This window comes from Oryzias melastigma, linkage group LG13 (assembly GCF_002922805.2).
Source record: "Oryzias melastigma strain HK-1 linkage group LG13, ASM292280v2, whole genome shotgun sequence".
NCBI lineage: Eukaryota > Metazoa > Chordata > Actinopteri > Beloniformes > Adrianichthyidae > Oryzias > Oryzias melastigma.
Genome location: NC_050524.1, coordinates 13231039 through 13258253, shown reverse-complemented (window position 1 = coordinate 13258253; position 27215 = coordinate 13231039). Strand labels below are relative to the sequence as shown.

The 27215-nt window shown below is 39.3% G+C and overlaps 1 protein-coding gene across 1 annotated transcript; it reads left to right on the top strand.

The window, feature by feature from the left end:
• The first annotated feature begins 1044 nt into the window (after positions 1–1044).
• Positions 1045–27076, top strand: sytl2b (synaptotagmin-like 2b). The gene is made up of 20 exons (XM_024277109.2): positions 1045–1861; positions 2604–2749; positions 6611–6774; positions 6983–7094; positions 10201–10249; positions 10339–10441; positions 10524–10881; positions 10954–11135; positions 12934–15294; positions 17580–17687; positions 17769–17819; positions 17896–17990; positions 18077–18163; positions 20273–20436; positions 22051–22153; positions 22234–22395; positions 22544–22628; positions 23858–23960; positions 24057–24262; positions 26170–27076. The coding sequence occupies exons 1-20, from the start codon at positions 1673–1675 to the stop codon at positions 26316–26318; spliced, it is 4977 nt and encodes a 1658-aa protein (XP_024132877.2). The 5' UTR covers positions 1045–1672; the 3' UTR covers positions 26319–27076.
• The last annotated feature ends 139 nt before the right edge of the window (positions 27077–27215 follow it).

Sequence of the window (27215 nt, the reverse complement as noted above, 5' to 3'; positions counted from 1 at the left end):
CATTCTCATTTGGTACTGAGGAGTCCAAAGTGTGCCAAGAAAATATCTCTCACAACATTACACCACCACCTCTAGTAAATTAGAAGAGATTGTTTCCTGATTGAAGTATTTTAACTACACTAAGATACTAAGTAAATTCTACTGAGTCCTTTTTCTTCTTAAAGACCGACATTGGGTGTTTTTTAACATGTCCTTGTGGCGTATAATGATATAAAAACGTGATGCACTATATCAAAATGCGATAGATGACATATATAAAAGAATTTAAGATAAAAAAAAATGTGTTATTGATATGAACCCCAATGAGACAATTGTTTTGTAATATTGAGCTATATAAATAAGATTCAATTGGATGGAACTGAATTGAATTCTGAGTATTTCTTACTCAAATACAGACACAGTTGGAAAAGACTTTCAGTTGTCTCCGGTTGTTGCCCAGCCAATGAAAACCAAGCTCCCTGCTCCGCTCCATCCTTATGCATTCACTTGCAGACAAACAGATCCATGTACGTCTTCGTTTTCCTCTTTCAAGCTGGCTGCTGGCTCAGAACCTTACGGCTGGATATCTCCAATATTGCTAGTCATTTTGTTGCACCAGTAGTGTTAGGCTGTGGTTGTGAGGGCCTCTAGACTAGCAGGAGTGAGTGTAAACAAAGGGATGATGGGATATCAGCTGAGGTTTTTTTTGGCGACAACAGGTCCGCCCACAACTCAGAAGGGAAATTTGTATTGATCTTCTCCAACTTCCAACGCCCAAAAATTCCATTGCTTGGTTGAGTGTCTTTACTATTTTTAATTGGTCAACCAAAGAAAGCAGAGGGATTAATCAATTTTAGGCAGGGGGTGGGACCCGCCCTGATGGGAGTCTGACAGATTGCACTACAGATTTGTTTTTTCTATAAGAACAAAATGTTTATACGTATGTACAGTACTTTAGCAACATATCTAACGTCACAGAAAAAGTGTGACACTCTCTAAAGGAAAATGTATTACACCGGGGTGCTGTTTTGCAATTGTATTTGAGTTTTGACTGGAGAAACAGACAGGGAAAATTATATAGCAAAAGTTACTTTAAAAATGATTTTAAAACAATGTATTGAAATGTCATTTTTTAGTATTGAATTGTAAACTGCACAATTATTTTCATTATGAATCAATTATGGTACAAAAAATTCACGAAAATTTAAAATGCAATTGATTTTGCTTTTTTTTTAATTCTAAGACTGGATTGTAGTTTTTCATAATGAAATCTTAATTGCTAAATGCATTTTTACATTCCAAGTCTGAATTGGATATTTAAATTTCAATTGCAAAATACATTTACAAATTGAAATGTCAGCTAAGAAATGCATATTACTTTGAATTATGGGTGAAAAAAGCAGGATCACGTCGGTCTCTGTGGGAGGTTTGGTGAGGAGAGCAGCTTCATGTCGAGAGCCTGTTTTACCTCGGCCTGTCTGCTGCCTGCCTTCCTGCAGGGATGCTCACACACCCTATTGACAAACACCAGCAACTGGCGACATCTGGTGGACACTGCCTGTAACTGCAGCTCAGATGTCCCAACATGAACGAGCGCTGGAACGGTGAAAGGCGACTAAAAAGGGGTTTGAATCGAACTAAAAACGAAAAAAACAGGATGACGTTACATGTGCGGTAGTAGCTGCTTTTTACGATGCAGTGGCAGGTCCTCTCCTCCCCATCATCATCACCTAGGGATCCGCCCACTCCTCCTCTGCGCTCACGGCGCGTCCGGCTGCAGCCTCAGACCCGTGGATCACCCAAACCTGCTGACTTCTCCGTTTCCGCTGCAAAATGGGGATTCAAGAAACGCTTTGTGGGATTAACTGGGGAGTTCTATAAAGTGAGTAAAACCTCTGCATAAATCCTGCTGTCTTTTACTATAGTAGAGCCACGCTGAAGAAGAAGCAAATTCCATATCAGTTTAGTTAGTTAGGTAAAACTCTGATGAGGGGGTCTGATCCAGTACGTTTAATACTGCAGCTCCTCAGAAAGAAACATGCAGGAACTCCAGGCGTTGTTGCGCATTTCAGACAGAAGTCGTTTGTAGTGTTTGTTTCTGCGGCCTCCTCCTTGAATAAACTTTCCAGCAGGAGCGCACAGGACACGAGCACTGCAGGAATGACTCACATCCTCCTTTGAGGAGCTGAGAAACTACAAACTCTTTTTGTGCCTAAATTGTCCCAATTTTCCTTCTTTTAGAGCCCACTACTCCAATTATGAGCTTCTGTTTGAAATCTCCATTAAAGTTTGTAACTTTAGGGTTGTTGGTTGAACTTCTCCAAGTGTACTCTGGAAGAACAAACAGTTCAGCTGCAAGTCATTTGGAAAAAATGAGCTAAAGCAAACTTATTTTTACTTGTCCAGCCATAACTCCTTGAATTGTTGAAATAGTTTCTTGTCTTGAAACAATTTCTGGTCTAAATATAATTAAAGGATGCCAAAAGTCATTACCCTTAATCAGAAGCTTGTTGTGCGGAAGTCAGACAAACAACTTTCAGAATGAAAAAAAAGAAAAGAAACAAGGGCCTGGTCTTTCAAGTCTGTGCAACAACACAACGTTTTTTGTTTGTTTGTTCTGCCAGTCGTGGACATTTTCTGTACTCCTGAGAGGAGCAGGACGGGGAAGCATGATCGACCTGAGTCACCTGACGGAGGAGGAGCAGGAGGCCATCATGACGGTGCTGAGGAGGGACGCCGATCTGAAGAAAGCAGAGGAGGAGAGAGTCAAGTACGGAAACCTCTGTCTCCTTCTAGTGTGAAACATTTCAGCATTCCTCTCCTCTTTCCTATAAAGGGTCTCCTGCATGAACTTGAGACTGTTTAAGGGACTGTCTTTATAAGTGGGTCTTCATCACCCGCTGTGTGAGAAGAGATCTTTGTAGGACAGTGTTTGCTTAATGGGTTAACACAATAAGAGACTTTGCCTGCACTGCTGAGAACCTCAATGTGAGCCGAGAAATTAGATTACAGACAATTTGGAGTCGGGGCAGAGATGAAGATCATGCTGGTCTGACACTCCTTGTCATAAATCAAACAACTCGTAAAAAAAAGTACCTGTAGTGTTTTATAAACTGAGAAAACTTGACATCTCCACATGAAGATCAAACAAACAAATAATTAATTTTGTGCAAAACACAAAGTTTTCCATTCCAAGTCTAATATAATTGGACTTTGTTTCTGCCCGGCGGTTGAATGCCGACTGTGTCTTGTCCAGTCGTCTGTAAAAGGATTAAGCCAGCAGTGTGTAATAATGCGGCAGGCCCTTGTTCACATGACAGCCACGATTCCCCGACAAGTGGAGAGAGATGCAGAGGTGATTGTGAGACTTTGTCTCGAACCCGCTTCCATTTACTTTTAACTTGATAGAGATGTTTTCCAAATTCCATCCAGAAGATGATCATGTGACGCTGTTGTGCAACGCCCAGCTAAAAGATGAGAGGATGCAGTCACATGAAGAAAGACAAGAACTGGCCTTCTGCTAGCATGAGAGCAAAGTCATATTTCTACAAGGCTGACATTTGGACCAGAGAGAACATATGTGTAGTCTTAGGAGTTCAAGTGTTTAAAAAAAACATCTTTCTGGTACAATCTGTGCAGAAGAATACTAGAAAATCCATAGCATGACATTGCAAATACTACTACCCTGAACAACCACTTTATTGTCTTCAGAACTGTATCAATCCTTGGTGGCATTGTCCAATTTTGGTGATCTTCTGTGAATTGTAGCCTAATTTTCTGTTCTTAGCTGACAGGAGTTACACCTGGTGTGTTTTTCTGCTGCTGTAGCCGATCTGTCTCAAGTTTGGACGTGTTGTGCCTTCAGAGATGTTCTTCTACAGACCTCCGTTATTTGAGTTTCTGTTGTCTCTCTATCAGCTGGAACCAGTCTGGACATTCTCCTCTGACTTCTGGGATCAACAGAACTGTCTCACTGGATATTTTCTCCTTTTCTGACCATTCTCTGTAAATCCGAGAGATAATTATGGGTAAAAATCCCTGTAGATCATCAGTTTCTGAAATACTCAGACCACCCCGTCTGGCACCAACAACCATGTTCAAAGTCTCCAAAATCCCCTTTCCTCCCCGTTCTGATGCTCAGTTTGAACTGCAGCAGATCGTCTGTATGCCTTTAAGTTGCTGCTATGTGAAAGGCTGATTAGAAATTTGTGTTAACAAGCAGTTGGACAGGTTTGCCTGATGAAGTAGCCAGTCTGTGAGTGTTTTTGTTGAAAACCCTGTACAATTTCACTTACGATTTTGTGAGACTAGATGAGAAGAGCTACTCAGCCAGACTTTAGCCCAAGGATCTCTGCTCGCTTCAGGCTAATGCTCCTCATACACTGAGCCTGATGAATAAATAATATGAAATGTAATTTAATCATTTCTGAATTTCATTATCAGTTACAGTCTCTTTTATTAAAATCCTATGTGAAAGCTTAGAAAAATCTTTACGCTGGGATTCATAGCTCCTCTAACCATAAAACTTGCACATTTACTGCCCTTTTTCCTCCTTTTTTACGCTATTTGCTAATTTTATGCTATATATTCCATCTTTTTGAGTGATGAATATCACATCTTAATCCAGGTGTTGTCCAGTATCTCTTTCACACTGGTAATCATCTCATTACTGCTGCTGTTAATAAAGTTATGAGTCAATAAAGTTTATTACTCAAAGATTGCTAATGGAAAGGTTTACATAAAAACAAAACACGAGGTTAGATCATTGACTATAAAAATACTTATAATTCTTATATAGGGTCAATGGGTTAGATGGCTTTGCTCATTTACTGGTCTGAAATTAATTTAAGTGTCACAAATGATCTTGTAGTTTGAGTAAAGTGGATTTTAGCATGGGTGGGGTGCAGAGATAGAGCGGTTGACCTCTGATTGCAGAGTTTATTTCCCATCTTGTATGCCTATGTGTTGCTGTGTCCTTGGGCTTTAAAGCAATATAAGTAAGCGTCATTTGATGTATTTGTGATATGCACTTGTACTGGGGGTTGATCCATACGGTGGCTGTGGAGTTTTGGGTTGTCCAAGCCCATAGAGGGTCGTAGAGGAGAGGCTGCATCATAAGGGGAGTCCAAGTGTGTCCAGCATTCTTTCTCCTCCAAACACGACGAGTAGAGTTCTGACCTAAAAGTTCTATTTTGGCCTCATTTGACCATAAGACATTCTCCTAATCCTCTTCTGGATCATCCAAACATCCTAACAAGAGGACACGTCTGGCTCTGCAGGGTTTGAGTCCCTTGTGGCGTAGTGTGTTACTGATGGTAGCTTTTGTTACTTTGGTCCCAGCTCTCTGCAGGTTATTCACTTTTTCCACCATAGTTAGCAAATACATTCTTTAAAAGTCAGACAATGTGATAGAAGATGGGGTGTTCACACAAACATCACTCTGATTGTCTAGTTTCTCATGACTAACAGCCTGTCGGCACACACGGGATGCACAAAGGGTTCTTCTCAAAGAGCATTAACGGTCTCCCTGTGCACAAGGTTTGAGGAGGTTGAAAATAAAATCTGTACAAGTCTTTGTCTCACCTACTTCATTTTACTTCCCTTACGTCTTGTTTAAGTGCAACCCATTGCCCACAAAATGGGCATGAATATTTTTGCCCTACGTGCTCACTGAGAGGTCAACGACTTTTATGTTTCCTGTGGGCCACCCCCATACATATTTGCCCATTTTTTGCCTGCAGATGTAAGGTATAATGTGTAAATATAACCAAGTACACAAATGTGATTCATCACAAACACTGCAACAAAAATCCTAAGTCTCAGTCGCAATCAATTCACAGAAAGAAACTTCTTCTTAAGACCTCTGGCGGCTTCTCCAGGTTACTACACAGGATGCCTCGCTCTGGCCTGTCCTCTCCACTCCTGGTTTGAGGATGAACCCGATTCCTTTTCAGAGAGGGCGATAGAGGCATACACTTACTGAAGGGTTCTTGGCAATCTCTTTTGATGGACCAGCTGATTTTTGTCTCACCTCATCACAACCTGGCCTTTGAGATTCTTACTCCTCACTTTCAGTGCCAGGTGATTGAGCGGATGAGGTATTACTGTCCTTTGTGGTCAGCATCAGCAGGGAGGAGCAAGGATCTATGACTCCTATAACAGTTCATGGAGCCTGAGGATATTCTGTCAGTAGTGGTTGGTTTGAGTCAGGTAGTTGCACTAATCAATGCATAGGGGCTGAAGCCAAGTGTGTGTAAGTGGGGTAGTAGGGTCATCTACTCTATGAAAGATTTATAACTTTATAAATTATATACTTTGTGTTTGAGCAACAGAAGTTTGATTTCCCAAATCTGTAGTTTCACTAGATAAGAAATTCCAAATGTTTTTTCTAATAAAATCATAGGATTTCTCAGAAATTACTGAATCAGTTCTTTATACGTCTTTATTTAGTTATCTGTATCATTAAAGTAACCTCATAAATTACTCTTTGGTTTGTTTCTATTCTTAAGTCTCCGTGCTTTTGACTGTACGACTCGCTCCTCTGTGATTAGCTTCTTTTCTCTCTTGGTAGTTTTTCACACAGAAATGCTTCAGGCTTGAGAACTTGCACGTGTCTCCTTTTGTGTTTTAGGAAGCTGGAAGAAGTGCTGCACAGGGATTCGCAGCCAGACGTGAAGCTGAAGTACTTGACGGGAGAGTGGTTCTACGAGGCCAAATCTCGCCGACACACCGACAAGATTCACGGCTCGGACATCATCCTGGCGTCCATGAAGCAAGGGAAAGCAGCTGGTTTAGGTGCGGCCACGCTGTGCATTTTTAATCTGGTAAAGAATGTAGCCCTGTTATTGAACTTACAGTTAGTATTTGATGGATTTTCTTAGCTCTGATGTCCATTCTTCTCTCTTTTTTAACGTATTTTTTTCTGTATATCTCTGACAATGACTGACACAATTACCGTAAGTATTAAAGGCAGTGCGTCTTTTAACAAACTTTTTCTCAGCAGATGGTTCTCTCAGAGTCGACAGATCTAAGCCCCCCAGCAGTCGAGGCTCAGACACGGCGCCGCCGGTCAAACCTCCCAGATACTTGGAACCTCTGCAGCCACAGGAAATAAAGTAAAGAAGTGTTTTCAATCTTTTTGAGGACTTTTTACTTGACACAAATCATAAGGCACACAAGCAACTGAGAATGTAACTAAAAAAAGAGAAACTCTACAGTCTATAGTAATGATGCACTAGTCCCTTCAGGATCTCAAGTGCTTTTTTTTTTTGCAATAGTTTTAACCAAAAATGTAACTTTCACATCACTTATTTTGGAGAAAACAATTGTTTCATTTTAGTTTTTAGTTAAAGGTGTCTGTTGGGCACTTAAACCCAATGCTGTTTCTTTTACTTTGTTATTACTTATGTTTAAACTTAACTTCAATTTTATTGTTACTAGAATTTGATTATACAGCAGCAGTTTCAGTTAGAAAGATGACTTGGACCAAATTATTACAAACATTACAGGAGAGCTCAAATGTTTGCTTTTGTGTGGTTGTTGTGCTTCATGACAGTTAACAGTAGTGCAGGAAGAGATGCTGCCCCATTTAACCCAATGAATCATGGGAAATGTAGTACAAGTCTTATTATTTTACACACTTTTTAAACGGTCTGACTCTGGTTCCAGCAAGAAGCTACATCGCTAAACACGATCTTTAGCTGGTATTTCTTTTATTGTAACCAAGAATATTATGAGCCATGTTGGAACCAGGACGCAAGGACATTAACCCCATATGATTGGTTAGACTGATGACATAAAGGTATATGCTTCCAACAATGGTTGGCAAAGAAAGTTGGAGGTGTCTGACTTTTCCCAATTTGATAAAGTTGTGACAAAATCATGGTACAGTCATTCTTATCGAAGTGTCTGGAATAGAAATCAAATGATTCTAAGAAAAATAAATATGACCTTTCATATTCCTAACTACTAAGTGTAAAGCCTGGTCTTGTTTGGATGAACACTGAGCTGATATCCTGGCAACATTTAAGGTTTTTAAGACCAATTAGGTGAAAATGAGTGACCATCTCTCATGACACACTGGTTGAACAGCACTGAAGTAGTCTTAAATTCTAAAATATGTTTATTTAGGAACTCTTTAAATCAAAATGAGAGACACATCTTCCACATTTGACTCCAATTTCACCAAAGCGATGTTGGAATTGAGGTTAAAACATCACCTAATGATGTCGGGGAGGGTTTTGTTCCTGCATCTGGAGGAGTTTGTGTTCAGGGTGTCTTGTGTAAACATAGGGAGCGCTAAACAGAAAAAATCTATTTTACAATCAGCTGGTATTTCACGAACTGTTGTCAATGCACTAAATCAACATTTGAAACATTTTTACTTAAAAGCAAATAAGTGACATAACTGATGAACAGTCAGAACAAGTCTGTTTTTACTCAGTCAATATTTGACTTTGACTATTTTCTGAGTTCTTTTAGAAGCTTTGCAAACCTACACCTCTAGAGTATATATGTTCAGATGATGTTACCATGTAGGTTTTTATTTAAATAACGTACTGCATGTCACAGAAAAAATATATATATTTTTTTGTTTTCTGCCAACAACATAAGCGACATTTAATTTTTTTTAAACACAGACGTCTTTGTCATTTAGGTTTAACAGGCATTTATTTCGTTCTTTGAACAGCTGTGTGTTTACCAGTAGGTCTTCATGATGCCTGTGGATGTACATGTTTGAGAAAAAGACATGATTTAAACATGTTCAGTCTGATTAGAAAGAACAGAATGAAGGCACAGAGTTCAAAAAGAAAACATGTAGAAATAGTTCTTTTAATGAATCAAACAAATGCAATAAAATCTAGACATAAAGGTGATTTAAGTATAAAAGTCAAAGGACAAAATGTGCATTAAACTATATTATTGATGTCCTTCATCAACATATTAGTTGCATGTTTGCGTTTCCCCTTTGGAATAGTTCTCAGTAACCTCCTTCTCCAGTCATTTTTTTTGTACGTTAATTGTGCCGAAATTCCTGAGCTGGAAGCAAGATGTTGTGATAATTTCACCCCCACTGTGCGCTCATGTTCACACTCATGTTAAAGTGGGTCTCAGTTTATTTGACAACCGGAAAATAAGAGATCAGAGCTGAGATATGTTTGATATAAACACATCTTGATGCTAAAATAAACATCACCTCATTCACTTTCAATTAAAAATGTATAAATTATATACAAAGTTTTCCTTGGCACGGGATGCTTTTTATTTTTTTTTACTAAAATGCCTCTTTAATCTTTTGATTTTACCTGTCTTCTTTCAATATGTGTCTTGCAAAGCCAAACGCAACAGGCCCACACCATCATAGACCCCCCTCTATGTTTCACTGTGGCATTACACATTTGGTTTAAGCTGAGTAGTCTCTAAACTCACCGAGGAGTTTGCCACACACAATGGCTGTTCTAAATTTAACGTGATGGTTTCAAAAGTTCTTAGCTTTGATATTTTTGGTCTAAAATAAACATCAGTTTTGTTTTAGACATTTTTCACATTGTTTTGAGTTTATCTAAGTTTATTTTTTTTATTTATACATTTGATCTAATCTCTAAATGCTTAATTTTTCTTAAAAAACATAAAAAAAGTTTCATTTAAAAAAGAATGACTAAATGATCTACTCCGATTACACCTTTTTGTAGAGTTTCAGGTTCGTTGTGGAGTTATTGTGTAATTTAGTGAAAAATATCTGTAAATAAAAGAAGCTGAGGTTGTCCTTCAAAAGATGATTATCAAGCATTGACACAAAAACAGTTTTAAAGATAAATTAATAGAGAAAATTTCAAAGCAGAAGAAAATGCTCAATTAGGCCCCAGACTACTAAGGGTTAAGCTTTAAACATGGCTCCTTCATTAGTGTTGATAAGGTGACAGAACAACCATGTCCTCGACCATATTTGAGATGTTAATTTGACTTAACATTACGATACTCTAATGTCCTGATGTCATTTTGCTGGTTAAATCGCATCAGTGTTGTATTTGTTTCTGTTTTTGCCATTTTGTTTAAAGAACCAGTTTCAATTACTGTCCACATTCATTAATAACAAAACTCACATTTTAATACATGTATTTATTATTGTTTATATGAATAAAGTTTGTTCAAATATTTGGAGAAAAAAAATCAAGGTTATAATGCTTTTAAATCCTGATAAAGAACTTCTTTTCTCCACAGTGATGCAGAAAAAGAGAATCGATATTCAGCTGTTCGTTCCCCAAAAACAGTAAACCAGATTTTTTTTTTTTTAATTTATTTGTATCTTACTGTCAGATCGTCGTCACTGTAGTGATTTATGTTTTTTTTTCCTTGCAGCCGAGGCACAATCCTTTTAATCGCGCCTCCCTCATCGTTGTTGATCATCCTGAAAATAATTGTGAGTCAGTAGCCAGTCGGGGCCCGGAGCCACCGCGGACAGGTTTGAACTAAGCTTTTAACCTTAAAGGAGCAAATTTAAAGTTCTGTGACACAAGAACCCTTTCTTCTTCTTCTGCTCTCAGATCCCATCTCCCCGCTGAAGAGTCACTCAGTGGGCGAGTCCACTAGAACCTCGGGGGGCTCCATCACATCAGAGGGTTCCTCCATGGGCTTCAGACCGGTTCCAAAGAAGAGAACGTTCCTCTCACGAAGAACCAACAGTCAGTTAGACAGTAACGGTGAGGTGGTCGCCCCGGCGAGGCCTGTCGGGATTGTCCCCGCTCCGAGACGGCGTCGCCAGCGAGAATCCAGTGAGAGCTCTGAGCAGCCAAACAGAACCGCCGATGAAAACCTGCCTCAGCCGTTGAGCAGCGTTCCTCAGGTTTTCTCGACTTCAACTTTGGAGCGGGAAGCAAACCCACCTTCTGTAACCAGAGCCAAGTAAGTGCACAGCTGTCAACTGTAATCTGGTTTAAGTCCTTCACCCTTTTACATTCACTCAGTGTTTTTCAGGTTGGATTCGTCCGCTGTTAGAGGAACCCCACAGAAGACAGAAGATCCAGAGGATCTGAGCCAAACATGTGAAGATTTAAACTTCAGCCTTCAGAGAAGCAAGAGTCACGACAAAGAGGACAGAAGCTGTGTGGGAACAGCGGAAAGGCAGGATGACAAGAGTCTGCCTCAAAGCACTATGGGTAAACAACATCTCTGTGGCTGTTTTTGGACTTCTTTCCCACCCGTGTTTTTCCTCAATTTAAACTAAAGTAAACAGGAATATTGACAAGTGTTCAGTGCAATTTATAGACCCTTTCTAAAAAATAGAATACCGTGGAAAAAAGTTTTGATTTTCAAAATTCCATTCAAAATAATTAAACTTTCATAAAATAGAGATTAATTGATAAATAATTATTTTTTACATAAATTGGGTTTCTATCTTATAAACCCATGAAAACAGGATTTCAGAAAATGAGAACACTGTGGAGAAATCAGCATTTATTTCTCAGTTTTTGAGAAAAGATAAAAGACAGAGATTATGATCACATCAAATCAATTAAAATAAAGTTTTTTCAAAATGAAATCTCTTTAAAACTTTAATAGATTGGACGGGATCCAGGTCCTGCTAGAAGATGAAATCTGCATCTTCCTCCAGATCTTCAGCAGGATGAATCATGAATTCTATATTCTGCTAGGCTGTTGCAGTGATTTTGGATTGAAGAAAGCTGAGTTTATCAACACCAGTGCTGAACATAGCTGCCCGAATCCTGACTGACTGTTAAGACTTTACACTGGACCTCCAGCAGTTTGGGTTCTGCTCCTCACCAGTCTTCCTCCCAACCCTTGGACCTTGATTCCCAAATGAAGACAGAACCTTGATCCACTGATCAACATTCCAGTCCTTCTTCTTTTTAGTTAAGACTTTTCCTACACTGGTCTAGGTTCAGAAGTGTAATCTGATAGTTGTAGCCCATCTCCAAGTGTCTGAATGTGGTGGTTTCTGAAGGTGTTCCTCCACCTCATTCCATTATTTCTGGATGTCTGCAGCTTCTTAAATCTTATCCTTTTGATATTCCACTGAAGCCCACGATTGTCTCTTTTGCTGGTGCATCTTCTCACATTCTGTCCTTCCATTACACTTTCTGTTGATCTGTTTGAACCCAGCGTTCTGTGAACATCCAGTCTCCTTAGCTATGAACTTTAGTGGCTTATGCTTAACTATGGAGGGGATCAATGAGGGTCTTCTGGCTGGTTGTCAAGTCTGAAGTCTTCCCCATATTGAACTAAACTGAGACAATTGAACCAAACTGAATCACTTCGATGACATCTGGGGAACCTGTGGAGGGGCTTTGAGTTTAGTAGGTGATTAGTTGGTGATACTCAGTTTAAAACATTCGTGCTCTGAAAAACGTGAATTCTCAACAGCATTCTCATTTTTTTTTAAATCCTGTTTTTGTAGGTTTTATGAGCAAGAACCTTAATTTATCTAAAATAAACAAATAATTGAATTCAAGAATACACTTTTCCATGATATCCTATTTTTTAGAGAAGGGTCTGTATATATTTATGCCAAAATCTTCTAAATTCCACAAATATTTATTTTATTTTTTTAGCCTCAGATCAGCTTCGGATCCCACTTTTGGCTCCGAACATAACATTAGTGACAGAAGTTTCAGGACAATTGTTTCTTATAAAAGTATAAAAAAGGATAAGAAATGAATTCTTTCTGTCATAAGTTGAGTCATAATTTTGGAAAATGGAAGAGAAAAAAATATCTGAAACTTACCTCATACTTAAATCGCTTTTAAATAATGATTAAAAAATATTTTAATCCTTGATTGGTAAAACTTTTTTAATGTCTTTTATTTTTTCTTAGTTTTATTTCCCACTTTAAAGAAGGAGGTAAATTGCAAAGCTGCAAATGTTTCTTCTGTTATTTGATTGAAATGTAAATCCTGTGTTGATGATTTTTGAATGATTTGTTATTTTTTTCCTCAGATTCAGATCTACCAGTCCGCTTTGATCCCACATTCATTGATAAATCTGATCAACAGGAGCAGACGCTAAATCAGAAGCATGAGTTGAAATTAGCCCCTCAGCCTGTCAGCCCTGGCATTGAGGAAGACTCCATTGCCAAAGTCTTGGATTGGTTTAACCGAAGCACAGACAGCAATGATTTCCTGATTGAAGAAGATGAGCCGATGTTCCCCAAGAGCTCCGACAGACATGTAGCCATCAGGAAAATCCAAGAGGAAGATTTGTTGGCAAGAGATGCCAGTGAAAGAAAGAAGGAAACGGCTGAAGTGAAGAGGAGTCTACCACAAAGACGGACCAGCCACGACCCTGACTTCAGGGCAGCATCCAGGAAGGGCAGCCAGGAGAGGATTCTAACCCACGAAGAGGCGTGGACAGAAAACAGAGAGAGACTGAAGTCTCCAGATGTGAAAGAGATCATCGACGACGGTCAACCACTGAAGATCTCCAATCTGAAATCATTCTGGGAGAAGAACAACACAGGCGTCAAGATACTCATCAGCAAATCTATGACGCCTAGTGAAAAAGAGGTGGAGCCTGTCCACCTTCCAGCAGAGATGGAGGCAGATGTGAGCAGGAAAGAGACACATGAGAAGTACACCTCAGTTCAGAGCGATGATAGACCAGGAATAATTCCAACAACAAACGTGGCAGTCAGACTTCACACCCAAGAAGAAAGCCTTATCGCCTCTGCAACTCAAAGGAACAACAGCGACTTGGACCATCTGAAGCTGAGATCTTCTATTCCACCAATGCACAGCAGAGGAGACCCTGAGACCTTCTGTGTTTCCAAACTTAGCTCATCCGAGAAGAAGAGCTTAGATCCAGAATCTGAGATCCTGTCTGCAGTCAAACCCAAGCTGCATTTAGACGGTACACCGAAGCGGAGTGACCCAACCCAGCCAAAGAGGGGTTCGTTGTCGAAGCTCGATACAGATCTCAGCCCATATGTGGACTCTAAGCCGGGTGCCATCGACGTTCAAATCCCAGCTAAAGCACAGCTCCCAAGAGGCTCGAGTGAAGACGTGAAGAGGAGGGACAGTGAGGACAAAAGCGGGGTTTCAAACCTTCCTTCCAAGAGAAGAGACAGTGTACCCAGCAAAGACAGAACCAACAGTCCACACCTGGGTAGGCAGGCGCTCCCCCATCAGGAGTGCACAGCAGAGAGGATCAAGCAGCTGAAACTCTTCTGGGAAAAGGAGCGGAACAAGCCCGTGTTTTACAACGGCAAACCTAGAGCGGCTGGAGAAGGCAGAGCCGCTCATGGCAGCAGTCAAGGCAGACTCAACAAAAGGTTCACAAAGTCCGAGTTTGACTTGAGGACAATTGGAAGCGAATTGGGTAGCGATCAGGAAGACGGGAACCGAAACCATCCAAACTTTAGTGTTCTCCCTTTTCAAAGGCTAGACAAACTGTCGCCAAGCCTCAGCGCCAGCCGCATGCAGTTTAACACTCTGCGGGAATTCTGGGGCGAAGCGGCGTCCGATTCCAGAGGATCGCTGACCGTCGACAAACCCAAAAGCCCCAAACGAAAAGAGACACTCAGTGGCCAGATGTCAAGTCAGGAGTTAAAGAGCTGTAACTCTGAGATTTATTGCCCGAATCAAACTGTTGAGAAAACAAAAGCAGCTGTCAACAAGTCTTCTCCATCATCTCCCAATCGAACAACTCCTCTGCATGACAGACAGGTGGTGGCTGGGGTCAGAATGATGAATGACGGTAAGAACAACCCGCCAAGTTATGCATCCATTGAGTCAGGGCAGCACAGGCAGTCCAAGAGGAGCTCCAAGGAGTCCAGCAGAGACGAGAAGTCCATCAAGCAGCAAAGCAGCACAGGCAAAGAGATCCGGTCTCGATCTGGCAGTCGTGGAAGCTCAATGCGTCGAGCCACAAGCATGTTCACGCTGAGCGCCGCTGATGACAAAGATCAGCTCAGAAAGGATGTCAACTCCAGGAAGCACAGGCAGAACAACGAGAAGGGAGTTCTGTCGAGAAAACTGTCAGAGGAACCAGAGACCGTGGTTCCACGCGCGCGGGCGTTTGTTCCCACAGACTACCGCCATTACCTGGGGATGACGGACAAGTCCAGCATTCACACTATGCTGGCCCCAGCTGTGGAGGACCAGGGCTTCGACTGCACCGACAGCTATGAACTCGAAGTGAGTGGACTGGGGAAGACGAGCACCCCCGTGACCTCGGAGGAGCGTCACAACAGAAAGACCAGCAAGTTGAGCCAACGGCAGGTGTGGGCCAATCACAGCGAGTCTGACACAGGTCAGGAGTCCTCCCTCAGCAGCGTGTCAGAGACCTGGCCCAACACAAATCGTAAGCAGCACCTCTTAGCCTTCCATGTGACCACACTGGCTTTAAATCTGATCAGGGATTTCTAAACTGAAGATATAAAACCATAATTTCCCAAAAAATTTAGCCATCTTTAATTCACAGTGAAAATTTTATTTTTTGTGTTTTTGACACATTTTTGTGGCCTTTTTCTCACAACAAAGGGCATATATTAAGAAAGTTAAGCTCAAAATAGCATTTCTGAGTATTTCATGATTAAAACCATGGTGAATCAGGAGCAGACGAAGAAATGCAGTTGGAAAAAGATTGTAGGTGTGATGTATCAGGCTCAAAACTATGGAATGAATAGCTCCAATATTGGTCGCCATTTTTGATGCTCCGGTAATGTGAGATTGAGATTGTAAGAGGCTGTAAACTACTGGGAGAGAGTGTAAACAGATGGATGACGGGAAGTAGATTCAGGGTTGCTCTGTGCCAACAGTCCCATCCACAGTATAGAGTTGAATCCCTAATGAACTCCTGCCAGTCTGCAGAAACTATGTCCTAGAAAATTAAACTTTTTGTTTTTTACTTAAAACTGCATATTCTTAAAAAAACCTCACTGGGAATGATTTTAGAATAGATCACAAGATGATAGGGGTGGATGCTTAAAGTTAAGGAGTAAATCTGGGTTTTAGCAGCAAGTCGTCGTTTATAAAACACAGTAATTCCATAATAAACCTGAAACTGTCCAAAAAACTCAACTCTGTGTGGTAAATTTTGTCTTTGTTTTACTGCAAAAATTGAGCTAAAAAATTAAATGTTTTGCAACAAAAGATAAAATACGTAGAGACAAAAGGAAAGTGTCTAAATCGACAAACAAAGCAAAAACAAGGTCAAAACATTGCGTAAAAAAACCAAACAGGCGAAGATGCACTCAAAGGGGTCTCACAGGTATGTGTCATAATTCTTGCTATGTTTGTCTTAAAGCAAAAATTTTACAGCTAAAACCTTTTTGAATCATTCATGTTACATTTTGAATAAAAACAATGCTAAAGGGGCTTGATGTCATTTCTACGTCATAGTAAACAGCCGATGGATTTGGTAATCTCACCGGTGAGTTCAGACTACTAAGGGTTAATTTGATTGAGACCTGGAGTCAAGTAGAAATTTGGATTTATATTTAAAAAAAAAATGTTTGAAATGTCATTCAAGCTTTTCCGTTGTAGTGGTCATGGCTGCTGCTGTTGCTGTCATTGTGGACTGGATCTGACTGAGTCCTTTGTTTCAGATATTTGTGCTTTTCTGTGTTAACAGAAGTCTTTACACAGTCAGTCACCTGCCCATGTTTAGTTTTTGGGTTGGTCGGTGTACACTTCAAACTTTACTAAATTCCTTTTAGAAAAAGGTTTTCCAGTTTAAAGAGTTCAAGCAGTTTTTGGTTAAATTTTAATGCAAATGTCAGTTTGCAGAAAAAGTATTATATTTTAACTTAAATGTCAAGCATTAGCAACTTTTTTTCAGTTTCAGTTTGTGCTTCACCTGTTTATATTTCTACAGGTAGCATTTAATTTAAGAGCTGATCATAATTGGAACCATTTTCATCCAGAAGATGAAAATAATTCATGTTTTAATACTCGTACTGCACAATATTAGGAAAACTTGTAATATGTGATATTAGTGATCAAAATTGTGATGATAATATCACTTGCAATAAATGAACAAATAGCAAAACAAAAAAATAGCAAATACGTACTTTCCATTTCACTGAAACAGTTTTATTTGAAAAAAAGTCAACATAATTCCAATTTAACTCCAAATGACCACATCTACGCAGGAGGTAGGCTTCTAACATAAAAGGGCTCCATTTGATTGGTCACTCACGTGAAGAGGTCAATCCAACTGGTCAAATCAGTAAATGGTTCTATTATATTAGCTACTTCAAGCTGGCACGTGATTGAATTTGCATGTGTTAATTATTTAACGCATGGGCTGATATTGCAGTGACTATAAATTTGTGATTTATTGTGCAAGGCCTGTTAAATACCAGCTTCTTGACAAAATGACACATTTTTCATAATTTGGTTCATGGACTCTGCATGTTTTTCTTGTTAATCAGGGACATGATGTTATATTGACTTTGGAGTTATAGGTGGTGGTAATTTTTTACTGTTTTCATTAGTTTTTGTGTAGGACATCTCCCTGCATGTTTACAGCATGTTGTTATGTTTTAAAATACTAATTTGATGTTGGCCACAGATATATTAAACCACTGTTAAAGTTTTAGTGTTAAAGTCCTGTCACTGAAAGCTCTTTTCTGCCGTGTATAGGTGATAATAAGGACGAAGACCAAAATCCTGTGCGGAAAGCTTTGCGGCGAGCCGAGGCGCGGGCTAAAAGCTTGGCTAAAAGTATGGAGGACATTACATCATCTCCACGTGAGTATGTCCTTCATTCAGAAACTTTACCTTATCCACTCTGTGGATATAGTTTTGATCTTCCCAAACTGTTTTTTCCAGGACAAGAGAAAAGACAAGACCCTGTTATTGATTCTAGGCGCAGCAGTGATGGTAAAACCCGCCTGATCGCTTTATGATCAAAGTTTTCCAAATCTGAAAGACAAGTTGTAAACAAATCACTCCACAGTTTTAGCCATCACGCCTCCTTCCTCCTCCTTGTTCTCGGATCCTGATCACCTGAAGAAGATGAGCAAATCTGTTCCTTCCTTCTTGCAGAAAGAGGTAAAATATCTCTACGCTTTTGTTCGATGGCGCAAAACCCCGCTCTACTTCCAACCCGCTTCCTGCGCCTGCTGTCTGTGTTTCAGGACGCCGATGAGGATGCTTGCTTCCAAGAAAGACTAATATCAGACTTCTCAGAGACTAACCTGAGGAACTCTCCTAGCATGACATCTGTATGTTGACACTCAGCATCACTGACCACTTTTGCATGTGACCCCCATTCGGTCCCTGCCCTCCTTTCCTTGCACTGCTTTCAAACCTGTTGTTTAACGATTTTCAGGAATGTGCTTTTAATATGCTTTTCTCTTTGTGTATGTTTTATGGCTGCATGTTAAAGAGGTCAAAACCGGGTAAACATATTGTATCTACAGACTCAGAGCGGGCAGTAAACAGCAAAACACTGAGTTAAGGTCAAACAAGGTCAAACTACAAATTCAGGAGGTGAGACAAGCAGCAAAAAACCAAGAGGAACAGAACAAGGCAGAAGTGAACGGGTTTAGAACTAAAATAATTTGACCAACAGGAAATCTCAAAGACTATTTGATGAAGAAAAGGCAGCAAAAGCAGGAGACAGAGCAGAAAAGATATCCGTTTAAAAACAAGGTAAAAGTAGGTAAAGAACAAAAACATCTGTAAAATGTGAAGAAATACAGTTTCAAAATAAGAGAAAGCTTAAAATTGTGAAGAAAATAATCGACAAAATATTCTACTGAAACTAGAATAACCCTTATTTTTTTTCCTAGGTTAGAAACTTACAAATATTTCCAATTTTTTTTTATTTTTACTGGTGCTCATGGCAGACAAGAAATCCTGTCCATCTTCGTCCACATTTTTCATGGGAGGGATAACACATCAATGTTAGGCCGGGATCATCTGGACCCCATAAGATAGCACAAGGGGTTAATTATTTGCACCAATTGTTGGTCTTTTTTCACCAAACTGCTTGGCAGTTGCCCTATAGCCCTTTCCAAGCCTTGTGGAGTTATACAATTTTGTCTCTGGTGTCTTTGGACAGCATTTTGGTCTTGGTCATCTTAGTCTTATTTGGAGTCTTACTGATTATATGGGGTGGACAGGTGTCTTTATGCAGCTAATGACCACAAACAGGTCCTTCTAATTTGGGATAATACGTGGAGTGGATGTGGACTTTGTAAAGACGGACTTACAGGTCTTTGAGGGTCAGAATTCTAGCTGATAGAATGGTGTTCAAATACTTATTTGTAGTAGTTTATAAAAAAAAACATGCAAATGTGATATCCAGATTTCTTTTGAGAGCTTGCAACATGCACCCAAGATAAAAAATTTCAGACCCCTCTGTGATTTTTAAGTGGGAGAACTTGCAAAATCACAGGGTGTTCAAATACTTATTTGCCTCACTGTATAACACAAGTCACAAACTGTTCTAGTGCCTCTGATGTTTCTTTTCTTTAAAATATGGCACATAAAAACTGATGTTTGGAGTTGAACAGGGGGGTTCAACTGTGGCATCAGTTTAAGAAAAGCTTCAGGAAGCAGCAAAGAGGTGAATATTTTAGACAGTTTTTAAACCATAGTTTACCATCTTTACTATTGTTTTCATTGTAAAATGAAGCAAATAATTGAATCAAACAGAAGCAACCACAACCTATGATTTCAATTGAGTCTTTGTTGAAATGAATCATTACATCCCTGGTGATATGTGTATCATAATACGTATTATATCACCACCAGACTCTTGCCAATAAATAGCCCTGATAAATTCTCGCCTACAGAGACTTGTCCCCCAAGGATGTGAGGTTTAGAACTTTTGAACAATGTTCATTTGTTGGGTTGTTTTTGGTGTCAGAACAAAAAAATAAAAGCTCTCTTTACAATCCTTTTACTTTGGGAATGCAGAAACACCAACTTCTTCTTACAGTGTACCCACTAGTGCAGAGGTGTCCAAAGTCAGTCCTGGAGGGCATCCCTCCTGCTGGTTTTCAATAAACCCTGCCTTATCTGCTGATGATTACCTAAATCATGTGTGTTTGGTCAATAAGGGGCTTCAATGGCACGTTAGTTGGAAAACGTGGGACACCGGTCATCAAGGACTGACTTTGGACACCCCTGCATTAGTTGCTTAGAAATGTTTTAATGACAACAAAATTAACATTTAACTATAAGTTCTGAGACTTGACTTAAATGTTCAGCTATAGGCTGGAGTCTTGACTTAGATCTAAATACAAAACTTCAGACTTGAAGTTGAAAAGATCTCTCTTTTTTTAAGGACGTATTCTCCTGTGTGTTTGTGCGTGTGTTTTCAGCTGAGTGGAAGTGTGATGACCATGTACAGCGGTGACCTTGTTGAGGTTCAGGGAAACATTCATTTCTCCATCAACTACGTTCAGAGACTCCGAGAGTTTCACATCTTTGTGTCCGAGTGTAGAGACTTGGCTGCTGTGGACCCGAAGAGGGGGCGCTCTGACCCGTGAGTGATGTTTCAATTTCACAAGTTGGTGGCGGTGGGTATTGCAATCTTATGGATGTATATCTTGGTTTGGTGTAAACCAAGTTACCACTTTATGTTCCTGGCATTGACTGTATAAAAGAACTGGTTTGAGTGAGTGTGACATCATCCAAAGAAAATGGCTTACTTCCAGTTCCAAGTAAATGTAGTCCCCATTTATTGTGATATGGATGTCGCCATGTTGACAACGTCGGTAAGGAGTGATCAGTCCAAGTCACTCCAAGTCAACGTTGCTGTGACAACCACTCTCGTCAATCAGGAGTGAGCTTGTTGGAAGTTCACACCCATACCATTTAAAATCAGGAAAATCTGTCAATCAAGTACTTTGAGCACTGGATGCAGAGACCATCAGGCACTGCACGCTTTTATTGAAGCATCTGATTGGTTAGTTTATAACCTGAATAAATAAAAAAAAAATGAAGAAAAAATTAGTATTAGCAACAACATGTTCATAGATTAATTGGTTTCTCTAAATCAGGGGTCACCAACCTGCTGCCCGCAGGCACTAGGTCCACACAAGGTTCCCACCGGTCTCTTCTAAAAATACCACATCTCACTTTTGAGCTGCATCTAAAATGACATTTTATTCTTTTGTTGTTGTTTTTTTTATATTACACTTGCATTTGCATAGATTTAAAAATTAAAACATCTTAAAAATATGTTTATGATAGATGAACTTTACATAAGTTTAGGTGACCTCTGACCTACTCCAGTACAAGATGATTAATTTGGTTAAAAATGCTGTAGATTTGCTCATCAGTGTGACAAGATGTGTTTAAAAATGTGTAAGTTGTTTTTTTATGTTATATAATTGCCAAACATGGTACAACAAAAGTAAAAATGGGATATTTTTCCCATAAAATGTAATTGATCATGTGAAAATGTAACGATTACTGAGATTAATAAAGTGCTGAATATTGATTTCTGCTTCCTAGCGTGCTGTCACTGTTGATAATTATGGTGAGAAATTAGTGTCTTTACACAGAGGAGTATCATTATTCATTATCAATAATGTAGAACTAAAGGCAAACTAAGCAAATTTCAAACTGGTAGCCCTTCGTATGACTCAGTACCCATGAAGTAGCTCTCAGTTTCAAAAAGGTCGGTGACCCGTGCTCTAAATTATCTCTAAGTGTGGTTGTGTAAATGTGTGTGGGAGTGATTTTTGGCCCTCCGACAAATTGGCGACCTATCCGGGGTGTACCTGCCTTTGCCCAGTAGTAGTCGGGACAGGCTCTGGCAATCTCGTGAACCTGAGAAGGATATAGCAGGTTAAGAAAATAGATGGATGGATGTTAAAAATAAGTAACAGAGCAAGAATAGTTATTCTGACAAATAGAATGACTGAGTTATAGCTGTTTATTTCTCAATAGAAGACAATAATTTGTAAACATTCTCCTGTAATGTCCATAAGAACATAATAAAGGAAATTTAAAGTTTATTATTTCATGGAAAATACGTCTACCTTATTTGTCCTTCTTTATGCATAAATGTTCCCTAATATTTATTCCAAAACAATATGATGTGTTTAGGGGTAGCACTGTCCGGCATTGAAGGTGAATGTTTTCATTCAAGGTATGTTAAAAGCTACCTGGTCCCTGACAAAGCAAACCTTGGAAAGAGAAAAACTTCAGTGAAGAAGAAGACTCTGAATCCAACTTTCAATGAGATCTTAAGAGTGAGAGCAAACACACACACCTCAATACCTGCTTAAGAAACAATCACAACAACAACAAAAAAAGCGTTCTTTCCTTTCAGTATCGGGTTCGCATGGATTATCTCCAAACGCAAATGCTGGTTCTCTCCGTCTGGCATCACGACACCTTTGGCAGGAACAGCTTTCTGGGCGAGGTAGATGTGGACCTCTCCAAATGGGACTTTGACCACACCCAGATGAATTACTTGGCTTTGAAAGCAAAGGTACAAACCAAGCACACGCAAATAAAAGCTGCTTTATCTGTTGTTCTCTCATCAAATATCAGCAGGTCTTCATGGTCAGCTGCTCATTCATTTTTAAGCTCTTTGCTCTGCTTGGATTACATAACGAAAGATGTCTCCCCTGTTTCAGACAATGCCTGCTGTGGAGCCCACAAATGGGAGAGGAGAGATGAGACTGGCCATACGCTTTCTGCCTCAGATCAGCCACAGTGAAGGTCTGCTTTGAAATGGATTAAGGACATTATTCAATACCATGAAACATTGGAAGAGTAAAGACTAGCAACAGATTGACAGACAACAGGATTAAGCTACCTGGAAGTCTTATCTCTGCCAGTTTTTCTTCAAATTCCAGGTAGTGGAGTCTCCAGAGAACTTACCAAGAACTACTGGATAAATGAATGATCAATGCATAAGACATCAAGCAATTCAAAGTAGTAGTTCACTTTCGGCTTCATTCAAAGTAGCTCAACATTTTATCACGATAAAACTTTAAGCTGAAATCTAACCCATTTGACCTGCTATTAGGAACTTCAATGATCAAAAACCACAAATTCTGCAAAAAAATCATTCTATTTTACAATACAAGGATTTTTACACCCAATACAATATTGGCAGATGCTTCACTCAACTTATTAATGGTTTTTGATCTGTCCATCCATCCATTTACCTACATCCTAAATCCCTATTGGGGTCACAAGGCTGCTGGAGCCTATCCCAGTGACTGTTGAGTGAATGCCGGTTACCCTCTGTATAGGTTGCCTGTCTGTCCGGGGCAACAATTCATATAATTCATAATCATCTATTAACCTATGAGGGATGTTTTTTTTGACTGTAGGAAAAAATCGGAATCCTCATAGAAAACTCAAGCATGCATAAGGAGAACATGCAAACTCTACACAAAAAGGTGACAGGACCTTAAACCATTTAATAAATTAACCAAAACCTGACATAAGCCCATGGAGAAACTGGAGAATGAACAGAACAGAGCAGATGACAAGGAAGAAGTGAAAAGCAGACACTTAAATAGACTGAGGATAATTAACTGAAATGAAAACAGCTGTAAATCTTGACAAGCCTGAAACAGATGAGGGACAATTCAAAACAGAACATGACCAAAACCCAGAACATAACTGACAACAACCAAAGTCCACAGTCCTTACATAGAGAGTCGCCCGAAGAGCCTCAAGTTAGAGACATCTGCCTTAACCCTAAGAAAAAGGAAATTTCCCCACATTTTCATATTGGGTTACCTGACTGCAACAGAGAGTCAAATTATTTAAGGCATTTCCTACTGCCTGTTTGGTTTTAAACCAACTGTTATCATTACAAACATATGCTCTAGATTAATTTCAAATATATCTGATTAATATTAGGTAAAACATGTGAGGAGTTTTTAAAAGTATAAATATTGCTTTATAAATATGTTTTGGTTTGATATTTTCAGGTGTTGCAAAAGACATTTCCAACAGCGGAGAGATTCACATTTGGATAAAAGACTGCAAAGGCCTTCCCCTCATCAGGGCCACCATCGACCCTTACGTTAAGTGGTATGTTCCCAGTTGAAGTCGAGCAGAAAATCTGTTTATGTTTGAGTTCAAGTGTGCACACATACCTATTGCCTGACGTTCCTGTTTTGTCTTAAGTTTTGTGCTGCCAGACACCAGCAGGAAAGGTCGGCAGAAGACGAGAGTTTTACGGAGAACGGTGGATCCGGTGTTCAACCACACGATGGTGTATGACGGCATCAGCACACCTGACCTGACGGAGGCCTGTGTGGAGCTCACCGTATGGGACCGAGACAGGCTCGCTAGCAACCTGCTGGGGGGAGTGAGGCTTGGAGTTGGAACAGGTAACCCCGTAGTGTATTGTTTTATTCTAAGGCTAAAAGACTAAAGTGCTGGGATGTGAAAAAAGGTGATCGCTGGGATGTGGGTCAGTGTGTCACTTCATTATGGCGATGCAGCCTCAGATATAAGTTGAAAGGAAATAAGAGTAGCAGCTCAGGGTCTGATGGAGTTCTCATTCTTTAAACTGCCTGTTCTTTTAATGAGCTAATTATTTATTAACCTAAAAGATCAAGATCTATTTTGCAATGGTCAAGAGTTCAGCAGCCCACAAAACACATCAAATTTAAAATAATGTAATATACATAAAAGATTAGAACTTTTACAATTTAGAATTTAAAATTAAAGGGCAGCAAAGCAATTTAGTGTTGTAAAATGCAATACATGTAAAACAGTTGAGAAATGTTAAAATGTAGTTGACAGTAATGTGTTAAAACACAGGCACTTAGGGATGTGCTTCATTTTGCCCATTTATAGGACAACTTAAAAATAAACCCCTATTAATACATTTTGGCTGGACCTTTAAAGCCCCAGCCTGGATGATGATCAGAATTATTCTCCTTTTTAAAGCACTTTCCATACTCAGAGACACTTCATTGCGCCTTACTGAAACCTTAAAGACCTACTCCAATGAAAATCGTGTTTTTGGTGTTTTCAACATGAACTTTGCGTTTTTTGTTTTTTTTTTCTTTCAGGAGAATATTTACACAAAAAAATTCTGAGCATTTATTTATTTAACCTTTTTGCTATCCTAGGCATGTTTACAATAAAAGTGAGGTCATCTGGACCCCACAAGACACCGTGCTGAACTTTTTTTTCCCAAAGATTTTTTTATCTTCGCTGTTGTCTGTGGCAGACATATAATCCTGTTTTTTCATAGGAGGGATCACACATCAATGTAAGGGTGGGGTCATCTGGACCCCACAAGAGAGCACAAGGGTTACATTGCTGTGAATCAGGAGCAGACAAAAAATGCCATTGGGAAGAGATTGTAAATGTGATGTAGAACCTACTAGGGCAAGTCTGCTCTGCTCCATTCTGATGCATTTACTTGTGGATAACTAGAACCATGCAGGTCTTTGTTTTCCTCATCCGAGCTGGCATCTGGCTTAAAACGGTTGAATGGTTTCAATATTTCATTTCTATCATACCGCTAATGTTAGGGTTGTCAGGGGCTGTAAGCTAGCGGGAGAGTGTGAAAACAAAGGGATTATGGGAAACGGAAAGAAAGATCACTTTATGTCAACAGTCCTGCTCATAACTCAGAGTGGAATTTCTCATGAACTACTGTCGCTCTGCAGAAACTATGTCCGAGAAAGCAACATAGTTCTTTTGATATTGGCTTTAAACAGGATAATCATAATTAAAAGACCACTGGGAACGCTTTTAAATTGGATCATTAAAGTGGTAGTTTAAATTTTGCAATTTAACAATTTCTACACCTTTTTTTTTCTCTTTCTTGTATTTTTGAACATGTGGTTAAATCAACATCAACATGTTTTGAAGTAAAACAGAGCTGGGTGTGAATATCAGCTGTCATCTGCCGTCATCTTTACGTTGAAAGGAGTTAGAGTTGCAAAACATACCATGTGCATGGACTACCGCCCTTTGGTTCACTTTCACACGCTGACCCTTTTGCCATTATAGTAGGAAAACGAGAAAGTGTTGTAAAAAGACTAGAGAAACCTGAACCAGGTAAAGGATGTACAATAAGGTTGTATTGACCCATTTCAGGGATGAATATTGTTTTCTAGATAAAAGCATTTCATAAAGGGAGTGGCAGACTTCCACATTTAAGAATGTAGTTGAACAAAATCACATACAAGTTATATACAAAAGGAGTATTTTTATTTTCGAAAACTACAAGTGTGGAGATGATCCGTATTGAAACAAACGATGTGTTTCTCTGCAGGCAGGAGTTATGGAACGCTGGTGGACTGGATGGACTCGGGACCTTATGAGGTGGCCTTGTGGGAGCGCATGATGGCCTCGCCAAATGAGTGGGTGGAAGGCGTTCTGCCACTGAGGATGCTGAATTCTGCTAAAACTGCTTTTAAATAACTACACCAAACAGCAGAAAATCAAGTAATTTGTCTGTATCAGAGAGACATCTGTTTTACAAACCTTCATCCTAAATGGGCCAAATGCGCAACACATCTGAGCTGGTATTTTTCAGTAAATTTAAATGATATATTTATATTTATACAGAAAAAAATGGTTTTGGAGTGCAGATATACTGCTGGTGCATTGCTTTTAAGCTAATGGGATTTTTGCTTGTTGCTGCATCAGTTTAACATTTGCTTTTATGGTACTATCTTCATTCTAACTGACTTTGACAGCACTTCTATAATACATTTGTAACAGTTGCCATAAATGGGGGAAAATCCAAAACATGAATGTTTACACATTTTTTTTCAGTAAAGTGGCTGATAAACCTTCTGGTTTGCAACATTAAGTCATGATTTTCAATTATTTTCTGATTTACCTGAACAACTACTGCACTTGTAATTTTTTTTTTCTTACAAATCTCACAGATATCTGTAACATTTCTGTCTGTGTCATCCAGGATGAGTGAATGAAAGTACTAAATATTTAGAGCTTACATAACACTTAAAATTTTGTGTTAAAATTGGTGGATAATCTCCAAACACACTAAACAGAAATGGATGTAATCATCAATAATCGGGACGTTGTTTAATAGAATTCATGTTTTTATATCCTTTTACTGCGATATCATTACCTCTTATTTTACTGTATTAGAGATGCACAGCATCTCAAAGATATGTATGGTGTAACCATTGATGCATAAATAAAGCAAATACACTAAATTAATGAAAGATTTCTGGTTGTGAACTCCTGTTGTTATATGATTTGTAGTTTCACACACATGGTAAATTGTGTTGGTAATAAATCAATGTGGGAAACCCTTTTCAACTGAAGAGTCAAAGAGGCTTTAAG

Bases quoted from the DNA above. Each gene is read 5' to 3' on its own strand.
- sytl2b (XM_024277109.2), top strand. From the start codon at position 1,673: ATGCAGTGGCAGGTCCTCTCCTCCCCATCATCATCACCTAGGGATCCG. The intron at 6,775-6,982 runs GTGCGGCCACGC...TTTTCTCAGCAG, and splicing joins AGGGAAAGCAGCTGGTTTAG to ATGGTTCTCTCAGAGTCGAC. The intron at 7,095-10,200 runs GTAAAGAAGTGT...TTTTCTCCACAG, and splicing joins CTGCAGCCACAGGAAATAAA to TGATGCAGAAAAAGAGAATC.